The sequence below is a fragment of the Pteronotus mesoamericanus genome, unplaced genomic scaffold, assembly GCF_021234165.1.
Source record: "Pteronotus mesoamericanus isolate MK-2021 breed Mesoamerican mustached bat unplaced genomic scaffold, CSHL_Meso_final contig_301, whole genome shotgun sequence".
In the NCBI taxonomy this organism is placed as follows: domain Eukaryota; kingdom Metazoa; phylum Chordata; class Mammalia; order Chiroptera; family Mormoopidae; genus Pteronotus; species Pteronotus mesoamericanus.
The window spans coordinates 338,820-364,866 of NW_026555129.1; the positions used below are offsets into that span (position 1 = coordinate 338,820).

At 40.6% G+C, this 26,047-nt stretch overlaps 1 protein-coding gene across 1 annotated transcript in view; it reads left to right on the top strand.

The window, feature by feature from the left end:
• IQCK (IQ motif containing K) overlaps positions 1–26,047 on the top strand; it is a 158,533-nt gene that overhangs the window by 21,716 nt on the left and 110,770 nt on the right. Inside the window, exons 5-6 of the mRNA XM_054575482.1 lie at positions 22,646–22,698; positions 22,829–22,906. Coding sequence (XP_054431457.1) covers positions 22,646–22,698; positions 22,829–22,906 — 131 coding nt within the window. The remainder of the gene's footprint in view (positions 1–22,645; positions 22,699–22,828; positions 22,907–26,047) is intronic.

The window sequence follows — 26,047 nt, forward strand, 5'->3', positions numbered from 1 at the left end:
GGACATACAGATGGCCAATAGACATATGAAAAGATGCTCACTGTCACTAATCACCAGAGAAATGCAAATAAAAACCACAATGAGATACCATTTCACACCTGTGGGAATGGCTATCATCAATAAATCAACAAACAACAAGTGCTGCTGGGATATGGAGAAATGGGAACCCTTCTGCACTGTTGGTGGGAATGTAAATTGGGTCAGCCACTGTGGAAAGCAGTATGGAGATACCTCAAAATGTTAAAAATAGATCTGCCATTTGACCCAGATATCCCACTTCTGGGAATATATCTGAAGGAATCCAAACCACTACTTCAAAAGAACATAAACATCCCTATATTCATTGCAGCATTATTTATAATTGCTAAGATGTGGAAGCAGCCCAAGTGTCCGATAGATGAGTGGATAAAACAACTATGGGACATTGACACAACAGAATACTACTCAGTTATTAAAAAGAAGACAATTTGCCCCGGCTGGTGTGGCTCAGTGGATTGAGTGCCAGCCTGCAAATCAAAGGGTTGCCAGTTCGATTCCCAGTCTAGAGCACATGCCTGGGTTGTTGGCCAGATCCCCAGTAGGAGATGCATGAGAGACAACTGCACATTGATGTTCCTCTCTCTCTCTCCCTCCTATCCCCTCTCTAAAAGTAAATAAATAAAATTTTTAAAAGAAAAGAAGAAAATTTTACCCTTTGCAACAATATGGATGGACCTGGAGAACATTACGCTAAGTGAAATAAGCCAGTCAGAGAGAGAGGCAAATACCATGTGATTTCACTCATATGTGGAATCTAATGAACAGACTGAACTAACCAGCAAAACAGAGACAGACTTATAGATGGAGAGCAGATGATAGGTAGTTGAGGAAGGTAAGATGGTGGAGGGGTTGAGCAAAAAGGAAAAAGGCCTCATGACATGGACAACAGTGTGGCGATTGCTGTGGGGTGGGGGTGTAAGGGGCCTGATGTAATGGAAAAAATAAAATAAAGATTAAATAAAAAAGATCTTTAAAAATTAAAAAAAAAAGAAAGAATGGTGAGTTTAGAACCCAAGAATGCAATATGAAGTGACTTGCAAGAGATAAGGATCTTCTAGAATCGCAGCTAGTGGCCAAAAAAAAAAAAAAAAAAAAAAAAAAAAAGAGAGAGAGAGAGAGAGAGAGACTTCAAGTATTACAGGTGTCTCTTGAGAATTGATGTCTGATGGATGGAAGCCATTTTTTTTAATGAATGAATATAATAATTCTTATTTAAAAGATTGTATTTTAAAATAAGTCATCGACTCTTTTAGTTCAGAGAGTGGAATTTCTTCTGCTACTTTTTATGGAAAACCCAAGTCATAAATTAGTCCCAGACTGAAAAGATGTTTAAACGGTTAATCCATTGGAGTAATCAGGTTTATCTAGGGAATAGAGAAGAGAAATGAAACAGAGCTTTTTTGAAGTCAAACTTTTGTGTCAAAAATCAGGTACTGTGGATTTTTGCATGCTTCCACATGAAAAATTACCTGCTATTGATAACATTCTGAAGCAGGGGTCTGCAAACTACGGCCCATGCAGCCACCTGCCTCTTCGTAAGTAAAATTTTCTTGGAACACAGTCATACCCATTCCTTCGCATGTCGTTTATGGCCACTTTTGCACTACAGTGGCAAAGCTGAGTAGTTGTGACACAAACCTAAAATATTTACTCTTAGCTCATTAAGAAAAAGCTTTCTGACCTTTGTTCTGAAGTCCCGGAACTGCCCAGATTGTTGTAGCAGTTGTTATTATGTGGGAGGCAGTAGAAGGGAAGTTTAATGACTAAGCATAGATTTTGGAGCCATGCTCACCTCCATCTAGGGCACAGTTCTACCTCCTTATAGATATGTGACCTTGGACCCTGATAACATTGTGATCTTGTAACCTTAATCTTCCTATGCCTCTTTAAAATGGAAATAATAATAATAATAATAATTCCTTCATATAAGGGAGTTTATGAGAATTAAATAAGATCATACACTTAAAGCGTTTAGCCCAGTGACTGGCACAACTACAGCAAAAAGTTGCACTAAAATAAGAACAAAATTAAATTGGAAAAAAGTTCCTTAGACCTGGGGTGGAAGACAAAATGAAGCTAGTATATTAGGAAAAGGTGGGCAGAAACTAGCGATGTGTGGGGGTAGAATAGTGAGAGATCAGACTCAGAAATGTGGAGGGCTCTGGCAGAATACCATGATAAAGGGTGGGGTCCTAGAATCAGACAGGTGGGCTTGAATCCTCTCTTTAACTTTTGCTACCTCTCAGCCCCTGGGAAGATTTCTTAAATGCTGTGAGCCTCAGTTTTCTTACCTATTAAATGGGGAGGGTGATAGTTGTAGTACCTATTCATCAGAGCTGTTGTAAAGATCGAATGAGATGATGTCTGCACAGCATGTAAAACAGGGTGAACATGCAGCAAAGGCAGCCATTGTTATTAAGAGCTGTACTTGAAGGAGGGACTCATTAGGGGAGGCAAATATGAGCAAGTGAAAAACCAGAGAGAGGGGAGATGACAGTGAAATAAAGAATAAGTCAATTTTCCGACAGGAATAGTGAAATGGATCAGGATAGGCATATCGTTAGGCATGAGCCGTGATGCATCTTCTCTGTCTTCTCTAAGCAGATGGCAAGCCTTGAAAGGAATACTCCTGACTCCTTTGTCTCTTGGGAGCATGACCATGAAGCTAACCCTACAAATAATTTTGATACTGAAACAGGAATATTTGTGAGAGTCAAGTCTCCATGAAAACCTGTCTGTCCCTTACTGAGTCTTTGTTGACATTGGCCTTCCTGATTCTCCATTTATAATTATAGCTGCCGTCCATGGTGCCCTTGGGCTGGCCAGGGTCTGTGTGAGTTGGAGGGGGAAAAGATTTAAAGGCAGGAAATCAACTATGCAATTGTTAAGATAGATCTTCAGCATTCTCCTTAGACTGAAGTTTGATTAAAAGGCCGCAGTACCATTCCTGTTCTCATGAACTGGGTTGTATTCCACTGGAGCCAATTAAGTTTGAGACATGTAAATATCATTATAAAGATTAAACATTACAGTCGAGTCACTCCTTTTAAGTGATATTCTGACATCCTGCCATACCTTTAGTTTAGTTTGATTGGAACACGAGAAAAGAGAACTTAATTAGAAATGAGTTGAACTTCTATATTAAACAGAGCTGGCTTAGTGGCTGCATTATAAACTTCATTTGGAAATTGTTGTGTAAAGTTAATGATTTTTAGTGTAAGCAGTGTTTGATAAAAGGTGTATACTGTTAGCAATAAAAAGTAGTGTGAAGTCAAAAGAGTTAATTTCAGCTGGATGTGTTAAGAGTGCATAGCTAACATTCCCATAGTGGTTGGTGTTAATTAACTCTTTGAGAACAGGTCCTGCAAGTGACAGAAAACCCCATTCAAACTGACTTAAATAGAAAAGGAGTCCTTGTGTCTTTGTTTACATAAACAAGAGGCCCATGGGGAAATCTTCTTTCCCTGCTTGATCAGGGAGCCCAGATAATGTCTTCCATTCCATTTTTCTTAGATTTATTTTTTTATTCTTGTCCGATTATAATTGTCTCCATTTTCGAGGACTACTTTACCCCTTCCCACCCTCAATCCTTCCCCACTCTGGCTTTCTCGATGGGTTCTTTCTACGTGGTCTTGGATTTGACCATTCCCCCTCTGCCCGCCCCCCCACCACCGTTACAGTGTCCCACCCCTCTGGTTACTGTCGGTTTGTTTTTATTTCAATGTTGCTGGTTATGTTTTTCTTGCTTGTTTGTTTTGTTGATTAGGTTCCACTTATAGGTGAGATCATGTGGTATGTGTCTTTCACCCCATGGATTATTTCACTTAGCATAATGGTCTCCAGATCAATCCAGCTGTCGAGAAGGGTAAGTAGTTCTTGCTTTCTTTGCGATGTAGGATTCCATGGTGTAAATGTAACCATAGTTTCCTGATCCACTCATTTACTGTTGGGCACGTAGATTGTGTCCAATACTTGGCTATTGTAAATTGTGCTGCTGTGAACATTGGGGTGTATAGGTCTTTTGAATTGGCGTTTTGGGGTTCTCAGGATATAGTTCCAGTAGTGGAATCGCTGGGTCAAAAGGGAGTTCCATTTTTAGCTTTTTGAGGAAATTCCAAACTGTTTTCCACAGTGGCTGCACAAATCTGTATCCCCACCAACTGTACTAGGGTTCCTTTTTCTCCACAAACTTGCAAGAACTTGTTGTTTGTTGATTTGTTTATGATGGCCATTCTGACTGGATTGAAGTATCTCATTGTGGTTTTAATTTGCACCTCTCTGATGGCCAGTGATGATGAGCATCCTTTCATATGTCTCTGGGACCTGTGTATGTCCTTGAAGAGGTGTCTGTTCAGTTCCTTTGCCCATTTTTTACTTGGATTTTCTGTCTTCCTTGTGTGTAGTCATGACAGTTCTTTATATATACGGGAGATCAAACCCTTGTCTGAGTTATCATCGGCAAATATATTTTCCCATACAGTTGGATTCCATTTCATTTTCCTGATGTTTTCTTCAGCCATGCAGAAGCTTCTTATTTTGATGAAGTCCCATTTGTTTATTTTCTTCTTTATGACCCTTGCTCTAGGGCATTGATCGGTGGAAATATTGCTGTGTGGAATATTGGAGAGTTTCCTGCCTATGTTTTCCTCTAGGACTTCTATGGTATCATGACTTATATTTAAGTCTTTTATGCATCTTGAGTTTATTTTTGTGTATGGTGTAAGTTGGTGGTCGAATTTCAATTTCTTGTATGTAGCTGTCCAGCTCTCCCAACACCATTTGTTGAAGAGGCTATTTTATTTCATGTTATGTTATTGCCTCCTTTATCAAATGTTAATTAAATGTTAATTAACAGAGACATGGGTTTATTTTTGGGCTCTCTATCCTGTTCCATTGATCTATGTGTCTGTTCTTATGCCAGTACCAGACTGTTTTGATTACATTGGCCTTGTAATATAGATTGATGTCTGGTCTCATGATCCCTCCTATTTATTCTTCTTTCTCTAAATTGCTGCAGTTATTCAGGGTCATTTATGGCTTCATATACATTTTTGAAATGTTTGTTTTTTACCTGTGAAATATGTCACTGGTATTTTAATAGGGATTGCGTTGAATCCATGAATTGCTTGGGAAGTACAGACATTTTGATGATGTTAGTTCTTCCAATCCATGAACACAGTACAGTGTATGCTTCCATTTCTTTGTGTCTTCCTTAATTTATTCCTTCAATGTTGTGCAGTTTTCTGAGAACAGGTCTTTTACATCCTTGGTTAAGTTTATTCCTGGGTACTTTATTTTTCTTGTTGTTATAGAAAAATGGGATTGTTTTTTCTGATTTCAGTATCTCATATTTCATTTTTGGTGTACAAAAATACCTTTGATTTCTGAATATTGACTTTGTATCCCACTGTTTTGCCAAAATTCACTGATTAGGTTGAGTAGTTTTTTTGGTGGAATCTATAGAGTTTTCTACGTACATTATCATGTCATGTGCAAACAATGACAGTTTTACTTCCTCCTTTACTATTTGGATGACTTTTATTTCTTTTTCTTGTCTGATCACTGTGGCTAGGACTTTCAATATTATGTTGAATAGAAGTGGTGAAAGCGGACAACCTTATCTTATTCCCGATTTTAGTGGGAAAGCTTATACTTGTTGCCCATTGAGTATGATGTTAGCTGTAGGTTTTTCATATATGGCCTTGAATATGTTGAGGTATGCCCTCTTTACTCCCAATTTGCTGTTTTTATCATAAATGGGTGCGGTACTTTATCAAATGCATTTTATGCATCTATTGATATGATCATGTGGTTTTTGTCTTTTCTTTTGCTTACGTAATGTATTATGTTTATTGATTTGCAAACATTGCGCCATCCTTCCATCTCTGGGATGAATCCCACTTGATTATGGTGGATGGTCTTTTTATGTATTGCTGGATGTGGTCGGCCAATATTTTGTTGAGGATTTAACATCTGTGTTCATCAGCGATATTGGTCTGTAGTTTGTTTTTTTCTTTGTTGTGTCTTTGTTTGGTTTTCGGATTAGGATGGTGCTGGCCTCATAAAAGAGTTTGGGAGTCTTCCCTCTTCTTGGATTTTTTGGAATAGTCTGAGAAGTACAGGGGTTAGCTTTTCCTTAAATGTTTTGTAAAATTCTCCTGTGAAATCATCTGGTCCAAGGCTTTTGTGTTCTGGGAGTTTTTTATTACTGCTTCCATTTCACCATCTGTTATTGGTCTGTTCAGGCTTTCTGCTGCTTCTTCATTCAGTGTTGGAAGGTTATATTTTTCTAGAAGTTTGCCCATTTCACCAAGGTTTTCAAATTTCTTGGCATATAGTTGTTCGTAGTAATTTCTTACTTTCCTTTCAATTTCTGCGGTATCAGTTGTAATTTCTCCTCTTTCAATTCTCATTTTATTTATTTAGGTCCTCTCCCTTTTTGTCTTGATGAGTCTACTCAACAGCTTGTCAGTTTTTTTTATCTTTTCAAAGTACCAGCTCCTGGATTGGTTGATCCTTTAAATAGTTTTTTTAGTTTTTATGTCTTTCAATTCTGTTCTGATTTTTATTATTTCCTTCCTTCTACTTGCCCCGGACTTTGTTGTTGTTTCTCCAGTTCTTGAAGCTATAGGATCAGGTCATTTATTTGAAATGTTTCTCTCTTTCTTAGGTAGGCCTGTATTGCTATGAACTTCCCTCTCAGGACTGCCTTTGCAGTATACCATAAGTTTTGGACGGTTGTGTGTTAATTTTCATTTGTTTCCAGAAACTTTTTGATTTCTCCTTTGATCTCATTACTGACCCATTCATTGTTTAATAGCATGCTATTCCATCTGCAGGAGATTGAATGTTTTTGAGTTTTTCCCTTGAGGTTGGTTTCTAGTGTCAAGCCCTTCTGATCCAAGAAAAAGCTTGTTATGATTTCAATTTCCTGAATTTGTTGAGGCTTGTTTTGTGTTCTATCATGTGGTCTATCTTTGAAAATGTTCCATGTGCATTTAAAAAGAATGTATATTTTGCTTTTTTGAGATGAAAGATTCTATGTATATCTAATGTGTAGTTCAGATCCACAATATCCTGTTGATATTTTCTTTTAAAGATCTATCCATTGTTGACAGTAGGGTGTTAAAATCCCCTATTATCAGTGTGTTGCTGTCTATATATTTCTTGAAGTCCTCCAAGATTTTCCTTACATATTTGTGTGCTCCTATGTTGGGTGCTTATATGTTTATAATGTTAATATCTTCTTGGTGGATTCTTCCTTTGAGTATTATGAAATGTTCTTCTGGGTTTCTTTTTATGGCCTTTGTTTTGTAATCTATATTTTGTTGGGAAACGCCCCACCTGGTTTCAGGGACTGCATCCTTGCTGGCAGATGAGAGGGCCCCAAGGCTGGAGCTAATCAAGGCAGACTTGGGAAAACAAGCTCCTAAGGGGACAAAACTTGTCTCCCCCATCTCATCACCCTGCTTGTCCCTATGATGGTTGGTTGTTGATGATGTGTAAGGTCTCTCGAGAGGAGGGACAACCTAAGCCAGACATCGGCCGGTATGGGCATCAGACAAGGACTTGATGGACATGGAGAAAGGGCAAAAAGGCCTTTACCCCTCTGCTCAGGTTGGACATGGCTGGAGTCCTCATTCTATCTGAAAGAAGTCTCCTTATCTCTTGGTGGCTCTGCCCCACTCACCTGGCCTTGGCTTGTAACAATACTAAAGGCAGGTAGAGCCCTGAACTGGATCAGATGGTTGCTGGGGACAGTCAGGCCTGGAAGCAGGTTCCTCTAAGCATGCTTTGTTCTTCTCTCAAAAGGAATGATAACCAGCTCATACTGGGAAAGAGATTTACATTATTCATAGACTCGGACCTGAAGCAGATCTCTTATGTTCCTCTAATTGTTATCCATGGTCTCTCTTTGTTTTCTGTAAACATAGCCTTTTGACATTGATTGATGAGCTTTGCATCCATACCCCTGTGCATATGGTTCTCAGTAAAAGCCTTTGGACATGGGGGTTTGGGGCCTTCTCTCCTTTAGAGGGAAGAGCCATATCCCCTCTCCTGGCAAACAGAGAAGTGTTTGCATCAACTCGTGTTTATTCCCCCCCATTCGTGACAACCCCGGGACGGACTCTGCGAGATTCAGAGCTCCGCTCCCTCCTCAACTGGCTTTGGACAGTAACCCTCAGATCCAGAAGCCCTGCACTCCCTGCATAGCTCCCCACAATGCGTTGCTCCCTGCAACAATTTTGTCTGTTACAAGTATTGCTATCCCCTCTCTTTTTTCCTGTCCATTTGCTTGAAATGTTTTTTTCCACCCCTTCACTTTCAGTCTGTATAGGTCCTTTGTTCTGAGGTGTGTCTCTTGTAGACAGCATGTGTGCAAGTCCTGTTTTCTTATCCATTGAGCTACGCTGTGTCTTTTGATTGGACCATTTAATCCTTTAACATTTAAAGTCCTTACTGATATGTACTTACTCATTTTTTTTTCCCTTTGTACCTCTGCTCCTCTCTCTCTCACTCTTTATCTTCATCTTCTTAATGCAGTCCCTTTAGCATATCTTGCAATGTGGGTTTGGTTGAGGTGTCTTTTTTTTAGCCTTCTATGGTCTGGGACACTCCTTATTTTGCCTTCCATTTTAAATGAGAGCCTTACTGGAGAGAGCAGTCTCGGTTGCAGGCCTTTGCTTTTCATGACTTGGAATATTTCTTGCCATTCCTTTCTGCCTTATTGTATTTCTGTTGAGAAGTCAGGTGCCAGCCTTATTGGAGCTCCCTTGTATATTACTACTTGTTTCTCCCTTGCTTCCTTTAAGATTCTCTGTTTGTCATTGATATTTGCTGTTTTAATTATGATGTATCTTGGGGTGGGCCTCCTTGGGCTCCTCTTGAGTGGGATCCCCCGTGCTCCCTGGACTCATGTAACTTTTTCCCTCCTCCAATTAGGGAAGTTTTCCATCATTACTTTTTCAAACAGGTTCTCTATCCCTTGCTCCTCTTCTCCTCCTTCTGGTATCTCTATTATATGGATATTATTACATTTTATGTTGCCCTGCATTTCTCGAAACACCTCTTCATTCTTTTTGAGTCTTTTTCGTTTTCTTGCTCTTTCTGGGAGCTTTTTTGTACCTTGTCCTCCAGCTCACTGGTTTGATCATTTGCTTCATCTGGCCTGGTTTTGATTCCTTCTACTCTGTTCTTCAATTCAGAAATTGTATTCTTCATTTCCTCTTGCCTCTTGTTGATAGTTTCTATGTCCTTTTTTATATTGACATAGTTTGCAGTAAGTTCCTCATAGTTTCCCTGTGGCTTTTGGTAATGTCACTGAGCTCACTGAGCTCACTGAGCTTCCTTAGAACCATTGTTTTGAACTCAATATCTGATAGTTTACTTGCCTCTATTCCATTTAGTACTCTTTCTGAGGATTCCTTCTTTGCTTTTGATTGGGTGTTGTGTCTTTTTCTTCCTGTTATTTATGAGATTCTTCTTTTCTTGCTGCTTCTTCTTAAATTGATCTGTTTTGAGATCCTGACTTTTTGGTATGATCTTGTATTGTAGGAGACCTGTGAGGTTCAGTGGTGCAGTCTCCTTCATTTCTTCAACTTGATGCTTTTTGGATGCTTATATGCTGTTTATGTTGGCTCTCTGGACGTTATTGGGTATTGATTGTTGTTTGGTCATTCTTTGGTGGGTCCTTCCCTCCACCTGGTTGACTGAGGGTCACTCTGCCTACCATGTCTTGTGTGTTTTTGTGCAAGTTATGCCAGAGCAAAACCACAAAGCCCAGGCAACTAACCTACAGCCACAAAAATAACTGCTCCCTGCAATCCCACTATCAACAGCAAGTGAAGCAGTATTCATAAGGCTGTAAAGAGATTAAAGCTATTACAAAGAATAAACTATTGACATAAAACCTAATGACTTAGTATGCACAAACTTGATGGACCAGATATGAATGTTAAAAAGCTATGTATTAAAGAGAATATCACAAATCTTGGAGAAGACCACAGCGAATTTCATCTTGGTAGCCTCTAGTATTTATTATTTACTTATTTATTTTTGGAACCACCTCTGATGATTTCAGATGTTTAACCTGTGTGACCTTAGGCAGTCTGAGACTTCCATGAATCTACTGTCTGTGGCTGTCTCCTTCAGTTGTTAATATAGTCCCTCTGCACTCAGCAAACAGGCTTAGGCACCACAGGGCAGGGCAGAATCCCTCCTGGGATTGGGGCTATTGTTTCCCATCTGGCTGCTTAGAGGAGAGTGGTCTGCCTGAACAAGATGGCTGCTGCTCTATGGGGGATGACTCAGCACTGGGATCCTGCTGGTCTCTCAGTTCTCTCCCCAAAGCCTCTGTCTGCTGTCTCTCCTCAGGTGTCTCCAGCCTACTCTGCTCCTGCCTTTGCCAGAACTCAGGGTAAGTGGCTACAAATAAAAATTTATGTGTAGGCCCTTTAAATGGCTCATTGTGTACAGCCGCCCATCTCTGGCATAGAGCAACCCTGCCACATTTCGTGGCTGGGTGTTATTTGTGTGCTTTTGGGGCTCTGGTGCTGTAGGCTGGGTACCCCTGCTTACGTTTTAGGCCCCGCCCTTCTCAGGGGGGGTCCAGCTGGCTGCTTAAATATCTTTCTGGCACTGCCGCCCGTGGACACCCAGCCAGCCTTCTTGAGTCTCTACTGCCCTCATTACCAGTCAGGTTGTGCTGAAGTTGATTCTTCTGCCTGTCTAAGGTTATAAGGCTTCGGTTGTTTGTTCTGGGTGATTTCTCCACAATTTAGTTGTAATTCCAGACTGGTTCTGGGAGGAGGTCAGTGTGACTTCCATTCACACCCTCACCATCCTGCCCCTCTCTCCCACTCCATTTCTTGTTTCTGTTTTCTGTAACTACACTGTACCCTTAAATGGCCTATCCCCTTGTGTCACCAGCCTATGTCCCACAAGGCTCAAGTGTAGCACAGAAAGAGCAAGTCTGTACCAGTGTGTATCTCTAATTGAACTGACTCAGATTAGCTACCTATTTTGGAATTAATCCTTGATACTAAGGGGATTTAGTATGCTGTTAGGCAAGGGAGCTCTACCCAAGGTACATAGCTTTAGAGTTGGGGCAGGGTGGATCCCAAAAGGAACTCAGGGTGTTGTTACCAAAAGATGGCAGAAGAGATGCTGGGCAGTATCTTGGCTAGGATTCATTATGTTTCAACTGGCAGAAAACTGGCTTAAATAACAAAGTGGAATTATTGACTCTAGAACTAGCAGTTTATGAGATAAAGAAGGAAGAGTTCAGGACTGGTTTGATTAAGGGGCTCAGTGAAATAATTGAGGACTTGGTTTGCTTCTGCCTTTCTGTTTGGCCTCTTGCATCAGCTTTGTCCTTGGGCTGGCTTCCCTGAAAATGACAAAACAGTTTCAGCCACTGGCCTAGGCTTTGTCTCCACCTGCTACATCAACCAGAAGAAGAGAATGGTCAAACTCTTTCAGAAAAGCAGAGGAAATGATTCTACAGAAGCTTCAGCACATCTTCTCACATGTCTTACTGTCACTGGATGGGGGGCCTGTCCCTGAGTGTGTCTGCCTACAGCCAGCCTATAGTGTGTGAGTTCTTGACTTCATGTAGGGAAGAATTCACAACATGAGTCCAGATGACTATGAGAGTACATTTATTAAAGTGGAGGACAGTGAAACAAGGAAGAGCTCAGCATAGAAGAAGCAACAGGAAAAAAAGCCTAGGCTGGGCTGTCTTAGCTCACTGAGAAGTCAGAGAAAAGGGAGCCTTGGGAATAAGTTCAGGGGATTAGCCCAGGACGAGCTTCCATTTCCCATTGCTCCTCTGGTTGCAAGTCTCATGGACACCCTTAGATTTTAGGAGATACATGCCTATTGGGGAAGAAGAGGGGAAGGGAAAGGCACAGGCTTTTCCCCCCAGAGGGAGAGCACATGGGAAAACACACATTGAAATTGATTACCTGTCCATTACTGATCCAGTTTGAATGTGGACCAGATTAGTTTAGGTGTAGGTGGAAGGCGAGTTGGGATTTATCTGGACCACCTTATCAGGGTCCACTCTGGAGCAGGACATGGGGTTAATCCTCTATATGCATCACAGCTACTACCGAGCTGGAGGGTGGTTGCTGAATGTTGAATTAACCCCAGTGGGGTCATGTCTTACTCATTTCTTTATCTCTAGCCTTAACACAGGGCTTGGCACATAATAGGTCCTCAGTAAATGTTTACTGAACAGGGCCAGACTGGAATAGTGCACCTTTCTTAATTCAGGAGTTTTAAGAATGATGAAAATGATGGCTGAAAATAAATCTTATTGCAGCTTTAAATATGGATTTAATGCAGAGTATGGAAAGAGGTGATAAGACTTTCTGCTGGTTTTCCTGTCTTATCACATGCAACAGAAAATTTTCCTTTTTGGTTTTTGACTCATTAAATTCCAGTACAATGAAGAATATTGTAAACAATAGTTGGTTTCAGGAAACTATTTCTAACTCCTGATAAGTATTTTGATGATCACATGACACTATAATTTGCAACTGTGAATAATTCAGTAAAACAAAACTATTTTTTACATTCCTTGCCCATCTAATAGTCATTTATTATGGTTCTTTAAAAGTCAAATACCCAAGTATCTTTTAAAAGATGCTAGAGTTCTGGTCAGTAAGGGAAATAACTCAATTTCCTAGCCCTGAGCAATAAGGAAAATCAGAAATACCATCAGCTTTGTTTATAAAAAAATTGTAAGGAGTGGAAAAAATGGATTCTCACAGGAAAGGTTGGTAGAATTATTTTAGCATGATTCTTTTTAGTATGAAGGTATAAGGGGGTTAAATGGTAATGGAAAAAAGAGAAATTATTTAAAAAGAATACTTTTAGCCCTGGCTGGTGTGGCTCAGGGGATTGAGCACCGGCCTGTGAACCAAAGGGTTACTGGTTCAATTCCCAGTCAGGGAACATGCCTGGGTTGTGGGCCAGGTCCCCAGAAGGGGGCGCATGAGAGGCAACCACACATTGATGTTTCCCTCTCTTCCTCCCTCCCTTCCCCTCTCTCTAAAATTAAATAAAATCTTTAAAAAAAATAAAATAAAATAAAGAATACTTTTAGAAAGGACCATGTGTCCATGCTGGAAGTCTTGGACAACATTTTGTTATGAATTCATATTTCTAACTTCCTTGAGAAGTATCATTTTCCTATCAGGAAATTCTTAGGCAGTGAGGAAAAACTGAACCCCTGTTTGAAGTTTGCTATGATACGTATTTTGGCATCTGATTAGAGACCAAGTGTGTGCTCATTTCTGGGATCATGGGTATTGATCAGTTTCATCATGTCTGGGGGTATTGGGTGTCTACAAGTTTATTGTGGAGATCTGCATGGAAAAGGAGGCTATGACATTCATGCCATGCCTGCAACCTTATCTGCAGCGCTCTTTCCCTGTTGTCCATGTCCCCATCGCCCTGGCCACTAGTGATTGAACCAAGATTAAGTGTCAGACCCTATGGGTAACTACTGCAGGATGGCAAGTAGCTAGCAAAATAGTCTGGTACCCTGCCTCTGCCCAGCAGGAATGATCAGTCCTGGGTTGTGTCTAACCAGCCCCATCAGATTCTCTCACCTGGGGAGCAGGTATGTCAGATGAGAGAATAGGCTGTAGTGTGTGAGTAGAAGGGGAGAGACCAGAGATCAGGAGAAAGCCATGAGTTAGCAGACCTTGGAGCAGAGAGAGGAGGAGAAAGAATCAGTTAAGAAAGAGCAGCTGAAAAAGCATCAGCATATTGAGAAAGAAGCCACACAGCCTAAGAGCTGAGCCCCACCTAGAACTAGAACTGTTTTGGAGTCACAGAATTACTGGTAGACAACTATCACCAGCCTGTCCTGTGCCCTGAACAGCTGTTGACACTGGTCTTCTTCCTGAGCCTTGGCCCTGTCCCCAGTCAGAGAAATTCTCATATTCCTTACAGTAAACCATGTGCTAGAATATGTTATTGTTCAAAAATATTTGTGGCTTCTTACTAGAGGGGCTTGACCTAATGACAGCTTTAGTCAGTGGAATGAATGAACATAATGAATTGTAACGCTGGGACACAGGTCCCCAGAAATGGGGAAGGGGTTTGAGCTGCACATGTGTGACTGGAGACTTTGCCCCCTTGTTAAATATGGTGGCAGGAAGAGGGGCAATGCCAAACATGAAAAACACTGGCCCTCATTGGTTGGAAAACTGGACTCTCCCACTAGCCTTCAGTATGCATGGGATTCTGGGAAAGGACTTTTGAAGCAGAACGCAATGGAAAGCAAAAAGGCAGTTGGTTCTTCACCCTCTCCTTGTCGGGGAGTGTGTCAATGGTCTCCAGCAGGCCTGCCAGTGGTGGCCAGTGTGGGCCTGTGAGTAGAGGCCTGGGCGCAGACTCCAAAAGATGCCTGAAGCTCGACAGTGACTGGAGACCAGCTAAGCCACCTACATTTATGATACTTTTGGATGGTAAAAGAGGTCCCTGGTACAACCTTGAATTGAGCTGGCAGAGGATGACAAGGTGATTCTTCTTTGGGTGTCTTAGAAGGAATGGGCTTTTAGGCAGAAACTTGCCATTAATTCCAAATACTTTCGTGGTAATAGTCAGCACTGTTAACAGATTATTATCCTTATGTTATTTTCAGTTCTTGAACCTATATAGTAGTTGTAATGACAAATATATAAATAAGATATTTTTGATGTCATACTCTGACTTTTCCTTTCCCTTACTTTTGTTACCCAGATATTTTAGGCATAAACTTGCCATTAAATAAAAATACCTTTCTTTTCCACCAAACTCCATCTTTGAAGATTTGCCTGGTAGGCAGTGAGCAGTAGGACCCTCCCCTCTACTGGTTGGGTTTGGTAGCAATATGTCATTTCTAAACACACTTTAAGAGTCAGGCATGGTTCACCATATTCTTTTTGGTTTGGGTGATAACTGGCCATATTTCAGAAAGAGCTGTATACTGTCAGCTTGAGGCCCAGAGTGAAGACAGTGTGAAGCAGAGATCCCAGCGACTGAATGTTCATGTAACATTGGTGAGGATAAGCTATTGATAGTATAAGCTTCTTAGAATTGTGGGTTGTTTGTTGCAACTAAATATAGCCTAAAATGACTTCTTTAAAAATCCAGTAACCAAGGGAACCCAAGCATGTTTCTATCCCTCACAAACCCAAAGAGTCTCAACCCACACAGAAGCTGTAGCCAGCACCACTTCACTAATCTTACAACATGTGCTTTTGACATTTCTGGGTGTAATTACATTAGTTATCGGATACTGAGTCAGTGACTTCCCAGTATGAATTGTTTCTCTTTCCAGTCTTCTGTCCCCCTATTATATGTGTATATAGTGTAGTATATACTCATAAAATTATATATATCCATCTCCTATTATATGTGAATCCAACATAAAAATCAGTACAAAATACTGCATGGATTGAACCCCAATGTCTGCCTTTTCTCTGTTTGAGGTTTAGGTCTTTTATGATGATGCTCTCCTCCCCTGTTCCTTCTCCTAATTTTATTATAACATTTTTCCCCCAACAAGTAGAAGATATGACAGAATTTCAGACTGAATATCCACATATTTACCACTTGGATTCTTCAGTTACTGTTTTGTCTTATTTGCTTCTCTCTTGTTTTCTTGGATGCATTGCACAGTAAGTTGCAGGCTCATGATGACATAGTGATGTCTTCTCCCTTGACATTTAGTCTTTTCCTTTTAATTCTGGATTTTTTAAAATTCCTTTTAAACTTTGAGGTTGTCTTACCTGTTTCTTTTGCTCACCCAAACTTGCACATTTTCACACTTTAACGATCATGAACCCAGTGTATTCGTCTGCATTAGGAAAACCCGGGGTACCCACTCTCTTAATCTCACAGTTTTAATTTTTCTCTATATTGCTTCGTCTCTTATCTCTTCACTCACCACAAGTTTTCATTTGCTTTCTCTTCTTTCAGCTCCCAGCAGATAATTTTTAAACAACAGCTGAACAATATTCCCATTGTTCTGCATGCCTGAGTATTCACAGCACGTTCACATTTGCCCAAAACAGAAGGAAAACACAATTGCTTCCATTTTATTTCTTTGCAACAAAGTGATTAAATCTGTCTGCAAGACCTTCATACATCAGACCACTTGGCTATTTTAAGTCTATCTAATAAAGTCAAGCTGCATTCCCTTCGTAGAAGGGATCTTCACCACTTAACAGTGTGGTAAATGCCAAGACAATAATCCATCTGTTGTATGGCAAGAGAGAGACATTGCCACCCTACAGGTGCTAAATTGTTGAAATTATTATATGGCAATTCAGGCTAGATCCATATTGCATTGTTTTACAAGTATTATTTTGGTTAAAGTTTTTTTTTTTTTTTTAAAGGAAATCCTACTCTTGCAATGCAAACTTAGAAGCCCCATTTACTTAGTAAAGAAGCCTGGTTATGTGAACCCTTAAACATGGTCTAGCACATTTAATTTTATTCCCCTCACCTGCAGTCTTTTATTTTTTTTTTAAATAAAAGACTATCAGTAATGTGGGAAAAGACTGCAAACAATCTCCCATAACTCAGCCACCATGTTTTATATACCAACAAGTAGAATAAAGTTTTCAGTAAAAAACCTTAAATAGCATTTTTTCTTTTGGTGTGAATCAATTCCATAACAATCTTTTTAACCTTATTTAAGATTTTCTTTTGTATTTTTATTTTACAAAAATAAAAAGGAAAGGAAAAATCACTGTAGTAGGGTTATTTAAAATAGGGCACATTAAATATAAAAGAGCATTTATTTCACAAAAAGATCTGCAACATGACTTTTAAGAAATATACCCATTGCATAAACATTAGGTACATGGCAGAAATAGATGTTTAATGTCTTTTTATATATTTATTTATTTTATAAAACAGGACAAGTACATTTTTAAGGTACAGTACTTCTATAGGCATGTCTCACCTGTTCTTCCCAACAGCTCACAGAGGGAAAATGAACAGATGTTACTTACAAGGAAACTGAGGCTCCACAAATTACAGGTGTAATTAGCAGCAGAATCAGATATAAAATCAGTTTTCCAACAGACAAAGCAGAAAACCTACAGACCCTTTGCCAGGTGTGCAGCATTTGTAAAACTTGAGACCTTGAGAAATGAGTCAAGAACTGCATTGGAACAGAAGTTGAATATCTGTCAGGTCATGGAAGTTTGCAGGTAGTTGTTGGCAAATGTGACCCAGAGATCTTAACTTTGCAATGTGCTATCAGCGTTCAGACAGCTCTGTCAGTTGTCGAGGGGTGAGAACAAGGTAACGGCATCTGCTGGGGTGGTTAACGTCACACCTTCCCCAGAACCACGAAATTGCCCACATCCTGGGACCATGTACCTGGATTTCTGCTTCAGCCTCCTGATACCCAGCTCTGATGAACAAATCCCAGGAAGGAAGAGAGCATTGTAGATTTTGCTGTCTCTAAAAGCTTCTCCCTTCACTTACTCTGGAAATTGGAAATTTCCCCCCCGGGAGTTGATGTTTGGTTTGTTTCACATGAGAGATCTTGGATTCTGCCCCAGACTTTTTTCTTGATTTGACAGTCATCTTTCCAATTGAGGACAAGGGTCCTCAGCTAAGTTCTGGTCATCAGGGGCCAAACAGCTCAATGCTGTCCAGTTTCTCCTCTTTGTAGAGCAAGATATTCTCCATCAGTTTCCTTTTGGCCTCATTGATCTCGATTTTCCACGAAGTCTCTGTAGTTGATATTCAATGGAAAGTTTTTTTAAAAGCCACTTGAACAAAAAGCATTTGGTAATAGATACTATTATTATAAGTCTTAGAAAATCAGACTTGGTCACAGTTTCTCACTTAAATCAGGTTTCTGAATCAGGCCCTGAGTGTAATGAGCATTTTTATCATTTCTGCCTTTGCAGGAAAGCCCTGCCACCTGCCCCCACCTTTCAGAGAAGAGGTGGGGCTCCCATGTTCCTCCACAAGGTAGGATGATGGGGTGGAGTGAACACTTACACCCTTCTCCCTCTCTGTTCCACAAGGGAGGAGAAGCAGCAGGAATGGCCAGAGCCTTGGACATTCATTGAGTCAAATTGACTAGGGGACAAAGCATTGAAGAAGTCTTCCAAATTTTTTATTTCAGAAGGAAGCTTCATATATTTGGTGAGAAGGTAGCTTTACAAGCTACCAGCTGGCAAGGATGGGTTCATGTTAAGAAGTGAGGCTGGAGAAGCAGGCAGGGAGGGACAAACCATACAGGGCCTTGCTGGTCACTCTGGGGAGGCTCTGGACTGGCACAAGCCTCAGAGGAGGAGGCAGCCTGCATTCCCCCACTGGCCTGCATTATGCCTTCTCCATCCTCCGTGGGGTCAGGCAAAACATCAGTCCCAGACTGGGGTGTTGCCCTGGTGGAGGAGGAATCATCAAGGCTAGAATTGTCTACATCATCTGTTTCTTCTGGGACATTGGAGGAAGAGCCTGTGCCCTCAGAAAGCCCATCCCAAGAGAGCGACATCTCCTGACCTCTGAGCTTCTCTTCCACAGCAGCCACAGAGCCACATACCTCCGCTAGATTGGAGTTCCGCCTCCGCAGGAAGAGGCAGGTGCCTGTGGCCAAGGCCTCAGCACAGTCCTCAGGCAGCCACCCTGCTGTCTTCTCCAGGTATTTTTGGCAGATCTCCTTGGCCATCACTTTCTCTGTGCCCATCTTCCTGGAGCAAGGAATTTCACGGAGGAGTAAATCCTTCAGGAAAATTGGGCTTCAGTTGTTATCCATCGCAGGGATGCCAGTGAGGACCTCAGCTAACACTATTCCACAGCTGAAGATGTCCATTTGCTTTGTCAGCTGTCCCACTCAACTTTATTTAAGATTTTAAGGCTGAGTTGGCTATTTCAAAATGAAGGGATAAAAAGAAAAAAAAAAGATAGGGCCCTGGCTGGTGTGGCTCAGTGGACTGAGTGCTGGCCTGCAAACCAAAGGGTCACTGATTGGATTCCCGGTCAGGGCACATGCCTGGGTTGTGGTGCAGGCCCTCGGTTGGGGGCACGCAAGAGGCAACCACGCATTGATGTTTCCCTCCCTCTCTTTAAAAAAGAAAAAGAAAGAAAAGTGTTCATAATAAAATATCATGGGAAGAAAGTGAAGAGAAATTGTCCAGAATTATATGGCAATTCCTAATTATTAATGTCAGAATTCTTGTACATGAATTGTTTTTTTTTTAACTTTGAAGCTTGAGCTTTGAATGGTAAATTCATTCATTCACTCACTCACCACTCATTGATCACCTACTTTTGCAAGGCACTCAATTAAGCACTGGAAATATGAAGAAAAAGAAGACATATACCCTCCTCAGAGAGTTTATAGTTCAGTAGGGGAGATAGGCACATGGTCAGGCAGTTATATCTGAGGTGCTATGACAGGGGCACACAGAGAACTGGGGGTGAGGGGAACCTACCCTAAATTGAAGAGGGTGAGAATGCTCAGAAAGCCTTCCTGAGAACATGCTGAAGAACAAATGGGAGTTAGGCAATTGGAGAAGGAAAGCAATAGTAATTAATATTTTTTGTTCCAAGCAGTAAATAGCTCAATGCAAACTGGCTTAACAAAAAAAAATGAATTAATTATTGGCTCATGTACCTGAAAAGTCCAGAGGATTTTGGCTTCAGATATAATGGGATTCAGGGTCTAGTACAATGTCACTAAGAATCAGCTATTGCATGTAGCCGTCCAGCTCTCCCAACACCATTTGTTGAAGAGGCTATTATTGCTCCATTTTATGCTTCTGCCCCCTTTGTCAAATATTAGATGCCCATAGAGACCTGGGCTTATTTCTGGGCTTTCTATTCTGTTCCACTGGTCTATGGGTCTGTTCTTGTGCCAGTACCAGATTGTTTTGAGTACAGTGGCTTTGTAGTAGAGTTTGATGTCTGGTATTATGATCCCTCCTCCTTTGTTTTTCTTTCTCAAAATTGCTGAGGCTATTCGGGGTCGTTTATGGTTCCATATAAATTTTTGAAATGTCTGTTCTATTTCTGTGAAACATGTCATTGGTATCTTAATAGGGATTGCGTTGAATCTATAAATTGCTTTGGGTAGTATGGACATTTTGATGATATTAATTCTTCCAATCCATGAGCACGGTATATGCTTCCATTTATTTGTGTCTTCCTTAATTTCTTTTTTCAATGTTGTATAGTTTTCTGCGTACAGGTCTTTTACGTCTTTGGTTAAATTTATGCCTAGGTACTTTATTTTTCTTTTTGCTATATCGAATGGTATTTTTTTTCTGATTTCTTCTTCTTCTATTTCATTGCTGGTGTACAAAAATCCCCTGCTGGGACTATACCCTAAGAATACCAAAACGCCAATACAAAAGAACCTATGCACCCCAATGTTCATAGCAGCACAATTGACAATAGCCACGTGTTGGAAGCAACCTAAATGCCCATCAGGAGATGATTGGATAAAAAATTATGGTACATATACACAATGGAATACTACACAGCAGAAAGAAAAAAAGAACTACTAAACTTCTCAACAGCATGGATGGAACTGGAGAGCATTATGCTAGGCGAAATAAGCCAGGGGGTGAAAGACAAATACCATATGATCTCACCTATAAGTGGAACCTAACCAACAATACAAAGATGCAAGGAAAATAAGACCAGCAACACTGAAAGGAAAAGAAATCAATAGAGACAAAAGGGAAGGAGGGAGGAGGGTCCAGGAAAGTGGTGGGGGGTAGGCAGATGTATTTGAAAAAATAAATTAAAATAAAATGAAAAAAACATATCTGAGAAAAAAAAAAGAATCAGCTATTGGTGTGGTGTACCCAATAACACCTCCCTTCTTTCTTGCTAATATAACCCCAAATTAGTTCATTCTTGGAATTGCTACATCCTTCAGGAGTGACTGGGCTGTGCTAATTATATTTGTAATTATCCTTTTTCCCAATACATCACATTCTGAATTACCACAGGTTAGGGCTTTATATATGAATTGGATAAGCGGGGGCACATTCAACCCCTAACACCCTCCCTTTTTCTCTCACCTTTCTCAGATCTCCTGGTGATATCTCCCATTGGCAGGACCCAACTAGAGAGTAAAGGAGCCTGGTTATGTGAACCCTAAAATGAGCCTCCTGAGGCATGCAAGAGGGTGGAGAAGGGTAGACCTGGAAGGGCAAAGAGAGATTTTCCAGCACACTCTGTACTGCCTTCAGTCTTGGGAAGGATCTGTATACATAGCAACTTCTAGATTTGCTTGTTCTTAGCTCCTGCCATCCTGAAAGGAGAGGTGGGATCCCTCTGTCTCCCAGTTTAAATAACAATTCTCTAAAAGGAGTTAACTGATTCTGTTTGGGTTAAAGAGACTTTAAAGGTCCTGGGAGGCAGGATACCTAGTTCTCCACCCCAATGCCCTTCTTAGCATGCCCTCTCCCCCATTACTCCAGGATGGTTTCCCCCTATAGTTTAATAGCTATCTGTCACCTAGGGACTGCATTCAGTTGCATGTTATGAGAACTCAAGAATAATGGTAATAATCTGAGTGAAGTTTATTTTTCCTTATATATCAAGATGTCCAGAGTATGTTAGGCCCAAGCTAATGCTATGACTTAAGGAAGTCATCAAAGGCCCAGGCTCCTTCTAACAAACTGCTCTACCATCTTTAGCAGGTGGCTTTTGGCCTCATGGATGAAAGGTGCTGCTCCACTTCCTGCCTTACATCTGTGTTCCAGACTGAAGTGAAGGAGCAGCACTTTCTCAGGAATCCAGAGGACATACCCATTTCTATGTCATACAGTAGAACCATGTCATATGGCTGTCCTTTCCTACAGAAGAAGCAGGGAAATGTAGTTCTGCATCTTGGCTGATTGTCAATCAGGTTGCTATTAATAAAGATGAAGCAGAACCCTGGCTAGTGTGGCTCAGTTGGAGTGTCATCCCATAACCAAAAAGTTTCAGGTTCGATTCCTGGCCAGGGCACATCCCTAGGTTGTATGTTTGATCCCCCATCTGGACATCTATGATCCCCTTCCCAGGCACATATGGGAGGCAATCCACTGAAGCTTTTCTCTCACATCGATATTTGTCTCTTTCTCTCTTCCTCTCTCCCTTCCTCTCTCTTTAAAAGCAATTTAAAAAATGAAGTAGAGAGTAGCTGTTGGGTGGACAATTGTCAGGGTCAACTGCACTGCCTAATGACACCTGTATGCTTGGCTCCTACATTTGAAAGTGGCACCCAGACCCAAAGTAATACTGTTCTGAGGATTTTAATGGACTGGGGAAAAGCAATAAATACAATTAGATTTAAATAAAATCCTTATGAGAAAATTCTAAAAGCATATAATAATGCTTTTAGAGCACTATTATGAGCTCTAAAGCACTGTCTTTATTAGTCCCTGCTGTCAGAAAATATGCTTATCCAAAAATGGAGAAATGTCCTCAGAACTCTGTATGTCACCTGTTTGTTGATGTGCTTATAGTCCTCATAGAGGATTCATGCATATTTCATCTAACAAGCCATCAGCTGCTCTTCCTTTGTCTTGCTTAAACATGTGGACAAAGAATATAATTTAATTCTTTCTTCTCTCTTTAGAGGAAAAGAACCAAATTCATTGCCAGTGATTTTCTGACTGAGTGGTTATACAAGTAAGTTTTTCATGAATATTCAATGACCCTAAAGATTCAATAGTGTTAATTTGCAAGCAGAATAACAACAATTGACTTGAATTCTTGCTTATTGTTTTCTTGTCAATCAAACATATGGCATCATGACCAGTCAAAATCCAAAGAGAACAGGGAAGCGGTTCACAGAATTTTTCTCCATTCCATTTGTGGAGCAATGGCTGAAGCAACAGTAAGTGCCTACATAAGGCTTTGAATAATTTATTTCTAATTTTAAAATTGTGTTAATGATAGTTTTCTCCAGTCTAAGAGAACTAACTCATGTAATCCATCCACGCCCCCAAGTCAGTTACGTTTGTGGCTCTTGTCTCATTATTTTTATTCTAGGCTAAAGGCATCTATCCATGCAGTGATTATTCAAGAAGCACGTCAGAAGAAAAATAGAAAACTTTAAACATGTCTTATACTCTCCCTCCCTCTCTTTTCATTCCCTCCTTCCCCCACCCCTGAAGGTCATTATGCCTCAGGAAATGTGATTAAAGTTTTCTAACTATTAATTTTTAGTTATATGCATCAGTTCTACATTTAAAATCTTCAAACATGACCGATAAATTGACCCAATCTAATCTGAGTCTTCTTACAGAAGTAATCTGTTTGGCCTACAGTACATCCTTCCAGAGTCTTAAAATTTGTTATTTAAGCATATTAAGTTAAGTTATATCATGTGAAATTAGTCATATTACTTTATATGAGCTATTTTTCATCAGTGACATAGCAATGATGATGATGGCAACTGACATTTATTGAGCACCAGTATCACCATTCTTGGCATCATAAAAATTAAAATAATACTAATTTAAGTCAATGCTATAAATATTTATTGAACACCTACAAAGTTCAAGACATAGAGCTTGGTGCTGTGGAGAAAACAAAGATGAACAAAATATGGCTCCAGACCTTGGGATGAGAGACAGGTGTTTACAACTAGCTGTAGTTTCAGCAGTGAGTATTGTAATTCATATGGTAGCAAAGCACTACAGGGAAATGTGAAGCATAATGACCATCCCCAGGCCCTCCTAACAGACCTGGAGCCATCCTATTTGGGGCAGTAGCCAAGTTGGTTGGTGCCCAGATTTGGCCTCAAGAGGCAAGAAGTCAGGTGTTGTATCCTTCTCAAGGGTGCCCTTCTCAAGAGTCAGAGAGGCAAATTGACATCAATGCCCTTAAGGAGAATGAGGGCAGCAGCCCGAGAACAATAGCTAATCCAGGTTTTTTCAAACCTCAGCATTATTAACATTTAGCTCCAGGCAACTCTCTATTATGGGGATTGGACTATGCACTGTAGGGTGTTTCACAGCATCTCTAGCCTCCATTCACTCCGTGCCAGTAGTACTCCAGCTGTCTTCATCATCAAGAATGTCTCCAGACACTGGCAAGTGTTGTGGGATGTTGGGGGATGTTGGGGGAGGGGGTGTGGAGATAGCAAAATCACCTCTGACCTAATCCAACAGTCTAAAATCATCTGGGGAGCTTTTGTTGCCTGGTTTCACCCAAGACTTATCAAATCAGACCTATGAATTCAGGATACAGCCCAGGCAGTTTTTTTGTTGTTGTTTTTCTTTAAACAGTTCCCTAGGTGATTCTAATATGGAATACAGTCAGAGTTGAGACCTCATCCACAGGGCAGAGGAAGTGCTGTGTAAATAGTATAATTGAACTATTACTTTGCTAAGCCCTTTTATGCATGTTATTTCATTTAATCTTCGTAACAACTCTAGGGTGTAGGTACTAAAGCTGAGAGCCTAGAACTGGGAAGTTGAAAATGAAGTGAGGGAGAACTTTGGCAAATATGGAAATTGTTGGGGCAAGAGCATTTTGACCATTTTGGGCATTTTGAGGAGGGCTTAAAGGTAAAGATGGGAGGAGGCTGAATTTTGATGGAGAAATTCTGTCAAGGTTTTTTCAAGGAATCAGAATATAAACTAGTACTTCTGGCAGTATTAACCCCAATACTGGGGTTAAGAGCAGGAACCTCAGTATTAAAGTCTCTATCTCTCACTAGTCTATGACTCTGGGTAAGTGTTTTAACTATCTATGACTGTATAACAAATTACCCCAAAACTTAGTGGCTTAAATAGCTGGGTGGTTCTGGTTAAGGGTCCATCATAGGTTACAGTAAAGATGTCACAGGGGCTGCAAGCATTAGAAGGCTTGCTTGAGCCTAGAGGAGCTGCTTTCAACATGGCTCACATACATGGTGGTGGTCATTGGCTAAAGGCCTCAGGCTTTCTCCACATGGGCTTTTCCATGGGCTACTTGAGAATCCTAACAATGTGGTAACAGGCCTCTTTCAGTATGAGAAACAAGAAGTAAGCTACTGTACCTTTTATAACCCAGCCTTGGAAACCAGACACTACTTCCACCATATTCTGTTAGAAGCAAGTCACCAAGTACAGCTCAAGTACCACATTCCACTGGAGAGGAATTAGGCTCCACCTTTAAGAGGGGGGAGCATGTGTGAACATATTTTAAAAGCATCACAGTAAGTCACCCTCTAAGCCTCTCCATCCTCATTTATACAATGCAGTAATAATTTCTTTTTTAATTATTTTGGCCTATATAGTATTTATTATATCCTTAAGGCTAGCATAAATATGGCATAACACAGATATTTGGGTTTTTTTTTTTAATTTTTAATTTTTCCAATAGATCTGTCTCGATTTACCTGCCCCCACCACTGAGCCTCCCCCGCAGTCCTTCACCACCTTGGCTTCATCCATGTGTCCTTCACACCTGTTCCTTGATCTGACCCTCCCCCCTCCATTACCACCCTACCTCCTGCCCTCCCATTCCTGTCGGTTTCTTCTTTCTTTCAATGTTGCTAGTCATAATTTCCTTCCCTGATTGCTTTGTTGGTTTGGTTCCACTTATAGGTGAGATCATATGGTATTTGTCTTTCACCACCTGGCTTATTTCACTTAGCATAATGCTCTCCAGTCACATCCATGCGGTTGTGAATGGTAGTAGCTCTTTCTTTCTTACTGCTGCATAGTATTCTGTTGTATAAATGTACAATAGTTTGTGATCCGCTCATTTACTGATGGGCACTTAGGTTGCTTCCAGCACTTAGCTATTGTAAATTGTGCTGCTATGAACCCTGAAGGGCATAGGTCCTTTTGAATTGGTGTTTTTGGATTCTTAGGGTTTAATACCTGCAGTGGAATCGCTGGGTCAAAAGGCAGTTCCATTTTTAGTTTTTTGAGGAAATTCCACACTGTTTTTCACAGTGGCTGCACCATTCTGCATTCCCAGCAACAGTGTACCAGGGTCCCCTTTTCTCCACAACCTCACCAGCACCCATTGTTTGTTGACC